The sequence below is a fragment of the Glandiceps talaboti genome, chromosome 11 (genome assembly GCF_964340395.1).
Source record: "Glandiceps talaboti chromosome 11, keGlaTala1.1, whole genome shotgun sequence".
Classification (NCBI taxonomy): Eukaryota; Metazoa; Hemichordata; class Enteropneusta; family Spengelidae; genus Glandiceps; species Glandiceps talaboti.
This window is the reverse complement of record NC_135559.1, coordinates 507772-512554: the sequence shown is the minus strand read 5'-3', so window position 1 is coordinate 512554 and position 4783 is coordinate 507772. Positions and strand designations below refer to the sequence as shown.

The 4783-nt window shown below is 40.4% G+C and overlaps 1 protein-coding gene across 1 annotated transcript; it reads right to left on the bottom strand.

The window, feature by feature from the left end:
• Window positions 1-2274, bottom strand: LOC144442618 (E3 ubiquitin-protein ligase TRIM45-like). Its single transcript, XM_078131997.1, has 2 exons — window positions 1122-2274; window positions 1-1037 (listed from the first exon to the last, which is right to left on the bottom strand). Exons 1-2 carry the CDS (start codon window positions 2272-2274, stop codon window positions 1-3), a joined length of 2190 nt encoding a protein of 729 aa, XP_077988123.1.
• Window positions 2275-4783: the final 2509 nt, after the last annotated feature.

Genomic DNA, 4783 nt, shown 5'->3' with positions numbered 1-4783 from the left:
TTATAGATATCTGAATTTCTTGATACATTTAGTATCTGTGTCCACAACCAACACAAACCCGTCATCCGTTGTAGCCAGTCCATGGGGGTTAGTAAGAGGTTCGTCATCACTGTCAATGCATGCCACAAAACCACCTGTTGCTGTGTATATCATCACTTTGTTGTTTGCTCCACAGACAAGGACGTTACCATGACGATCTCTGGCAACACCAGTTGGACTGATCACTTTCCCTCTTCCATGACCACTGGCCTTAATTTCACCACCACAAACACCTTTGTGACTATATGTGACCACTTTATCATTCGCTCTATCCGAGACATAGATAGCATCCAAGTGGTCAACTGCAAGGAAGGTCGGCTCTCCTAATTGTCCCCTGCCAGAACCAGACTCTCCTATTATAAGTAAGAGTTGACCTTTACGGTTCTTTGCTTTGTAAAGAAAGACTAATATGCACCGAGCTTGGCTGTCTGCTACCAGGATATTGTTCTTGCTGTTTACAGCAACGCCGCACGGCTTCTTCATTTTCTTGTGTTCGATTTTGCCGACTTCTTTTCCTTTTGTTGTATAGATGCGGACCTTGTTGGTGTGATGTTCACTGACTACCAAGTGGCCTCTGTGATCTACTTCAACGTCAAAGACCATGCTGCAGGAGAGTTGGAAGTCCGTAAGATATTCCAACCCGTCGTCGTACACTACGATTTCACTGTTGTCGTCTTCTCTGTGATATGTGACGTAGGAGTTGCCTTTTAAATCCACTGTGATGCCAATTGGTTTTACTCGATCGGGAGCTTCATTCTCAATTTGGCTTGTGCAACCTATTAGGTTGTTCTCGTGGACGAAGAAGGACAGCGGACTTCCATTGATTGGGCGGCCGTTCATTTTCACTTGTATTGTGTGTTCCCCAGCTATTTGTGGACGAAAATTACACAGGTATGTTCCACTTCTTACAGTTGAGATCCAACATGGTAAGAAAATGTCATCTGGGTCACTTATTTCTGCTTTGAATTGATGTGAACTGATTTTTCCAAGTTGTTGGTCTGCACCAAAACTCACGATAGTAATTGAAGAAGGGATACCACAAATGATGTCATCGTCATCATCATCATCATCATCATCATCACCTCCATCATCATCACTACCAGTACCAAATCCAGGTTTGATGAGAGTTGGTGGAATAGCAAGACTAGTTTTCACTTCTCCAACTTGAGATACTAAAGTCTGCAAGGCTCTGATCTTTGAACCATCTTTCTCAAATCGTGCAGACTGGTCATCGGTGACCTTATATCGTTCGTTGTAATTACATAGGTATTCAATCCTGGTTGCAACATACGCCATCATTTCAACAAGTTCAATGTCATCCCCGGCGTGTAGTAGTTCTCTTGTCATGTCACGGGCTTCTTTGATTCGAGCCAACATCTTCTTAATTTCTTTCTGTTTTGCCTTGATGTCTTCCTCTTGCACTCCGTAGGCAGCATCTAGTTTGGTTTCCATTCGCAGTTCGTAATCTTTGAAACTTTCATTAAGTTTCCTAAAGAGTTGATCTAACTCTGTCCTTGCCTCTTGTTCGTCTGTTTCAAGTGAATCTTGCTTACTTGTTACATATTTTAGTCTACTCTGTAACATCTTCGATCTCTTCGTCGTACCTTGAAGACTCCGCATCATCTTGTCTCGGTAATGTTTGGCCGTCATTTCTAAATTAAGAACATGGTGACCGTAGTCTGCACTGTGGTCGTTTACTGTACACCCCTTACAGACCATGGTGTTACATTTTGTACATAGTCTATCTGCTTCGGTTCTGTGTGCCTTGCAAACTACCATATGCCTATACTTCTCCAGTAGTTCCACGTTCAGCTCTTCAACTCTGATGATTGCATGGTCTTTGCATACAGCTACACGGTCGTGTGAGTTGAGACAAGTTTGGCAGAAAAACTGAAGGCAGTCGGGACACCAAGTAGTCACCACTTCACCATCATTCTCACACAACTGCTCACCTGTTTCACTACCTGTGGCAGCAACCCTTCTCTTTATCAATACATTTCTAGACAACCCTTGAAATTTATTGACAGGAATACGGTTTTTTTCTTTGCAGGTTGGACATACATACATTCCCGTGTCACCTGCCAACTTCGGTAAACATGGACGACAGATAGAGCACAGACAGGGCAGTAAAACCGGGTCGTTGTAATAGTGTTCACCTAGTGGACACTTGAGTGAGTCGCTGCCTGATATGTCTACCCCATCTGGTACATGCATGTCTTCATTATCGCTATCCATGTTTAAAAGGTGAATCTTCAAGCTCAAGGTTCCTATAACGGTGAAGGATATTAACTAGGCTGGAACACGTCAACTAAACTACTGTTCTCTGCACTATATCAAAACTGTGTTTGGGAACTGTTCACTGATTGTTGCATAGCAATAAATACGAGTGCGGCTGGAGCTTGTCACACCTAAATTACGAGGTAGTCACTGTACTTAGCCAGACGTATATATATTTTGTTTTATTGGTGAAATAACTGACATGTCAACATGGACGGGGAACAATTTTCTAAAAGTTCTCATGATTAACCCCCAAAACTACCAAGTCTATCCATAAACTTAACAGCTGAATTTATCCCAGTTTTCTGAAAGTGAAATATTGAAATTTGGTATCTAGAATATTCAATATGCCTTCAAAATTGACAAACGTATCAGTACACTACCAACCGAAGTATGTGTACTCAGAATAAGATTAAATTGAAGTGTGATACAGGTATGTGGTAAATTGAGTGCTTACTGTACCGGATACGGACACGGATGCGACGGTAACCTATCAATATGTTCCACTAAGGGGTGAAGTCAATAGTTCAAACACTTTTGTAAAACATTGGTCTACAATCAAAATTTAGGCTAAATTGCTACATTTCCAACAATTTGTTAGGCCTAAAACCACCACCCCAACCCCCGTCTAATGTAATTGGCCAAGAGTGAGTGAGTGAGTGAGTGAGTGAGTGAGTGAGTGAGTGAGTGAGTGAGTGAGTGAGTGAGTGACTGGGTGAGTGACAGAGTGATGTTAAACATATAGACAAACAGACAAGACAGAATGACAGGTACACAAGGATGCAGATTGTTTGTGATATTTTCTTTACCCAATTATCGTAGCACATCGATTAATTATTCCTCCGTTCAATCATAAATTGTAATATTTTAATACGGAGCCAGAAACAGAGCCTTCGAAATAGCCAGAAATGGATCCTGACACGTAGCCAGAAATGGAGCCTGAGACGTTGCCAGAAATGGGGCCTGAGACGTTGCCAGAAATGGAGCCTGAGACGTTGCCAGAAATGGAGCCTGAGACATTGCCAGAAATGGAGCCTGAGACGAAGATTTGGAGATTTATTTTATGCATTAACTCTCGAGTCACAGTAACCACATTGCAACAGTTTCAAATGAACGAATTACTCGACAATTTCTTCAAATCTACGATAAAATTAAGTTATTAACTGCAAAACTATTACAGAGAAATTAAGATAAAGTTTTACCTCCCCAGTTTAGACGAGAAAGTGGCTGATATCGATAGCTATATGCGACTTCGCTATACATTCGGTTGATTTCTAACGTACTATGATCAACTGAGGACTTAGTCGCTTGATTCAATATTTGCCATCTTACACTAATCTGATTTATGCGTGTGTTTGTTTGTTTGTTTGTTTGTTTGTTTGTTTGTTTGTTTGTTTGTTTGTTTTTTCAGACATTCAAGTATAACAAAGTACATGTTGATTGAAGGGGGTTAGTATAGTGGCGTTGAAGTGCTCTCAATATCGATGCTGAGGGCGTTGTCTCCTTGATCAATTTCACCTTACGTGATGATTACAAACCTGCCCATTCATCATTACTGCATACAATCATGTAGTGTAGTGGAATAGAACCCTTATGGTCAAACTTCAGAAAAACAGGAAAGTGATGCTTAAGTTCATCTTAATTGGCTGTGCAAGAACACAGCGTGACGATTTTTCTCGAGTTTACTTTGCTTTATTGCTACGTGGTTTCAAAATGTATGTGCCGTCACGTCAGCTTCATAAAGTGTTACATTGTAACATACACATTGATCATGTATATATTATATGAACGTACGTTTATAAATTAATGAAGTATGTATGGACAGAAACGGAAAAGAATGTATTTTGGACACTGCCACCCTATATCATGCATATACATACTAGTAAGTGTAACATTTCAGACAAGAGAGTGGAGAGTTGAGTAAAAGTAGTTGTGGGGTGTACATGTGTTAACTATAGGTTTACTGAGTACTTTCCTATAGTATTAGACAGCGAAATAAAATGTTACGAATACCCCACATTGCTAGATGTAAGACCAGTTTATCTGTAAATCTACAGTCTTTCAGTATCTGCACTATTGTAAACAATGAGTATTGTAAAACTATGTACATGTAGTTCTACACAGTGTCATAGTGTCACGATTTATATTGTTATCAATTGTGCCCTCAACGACCAAATCCTTGATACTACTAACCAAGGCATTAATCCACCCCTTGTGAACCAACTCGCAGACCAACCGTCAAGCCCTTGTACCAACCAACCAACCAACCAATCAAGCAAGCAAGCAAGCAATCAGTCAATTAGTCAATCAGTCAGTCAGTCAATCAATCAATCAATCAATCAATCAATCAATCAATCAAGCACATCAAATTATAACGTGTTCACGAGACACTAAGACTCAGGATACATGTGTGAATCTGATCGTGAAGAAGGTTTGGTTCGTGTCACAGATAACTAACACACATACT

Excerpts from the sequence above, each read along its gene's own strand:
- LOC144442618 (XM_078131997.1), bottom strand. The coding sequence starts at position 2,274 with ATGGATAGCGATAATGAAGACATGCATGTACCAGATGGGGTAGACATA. Across the intron at positions 1,038-1,121 it reads TGGTAGTGATGATGATGGAG|ACCAACAACTTGGAAAAATC; the intron begins GTGATGATGATG and ends GTTTTGGTGCAG.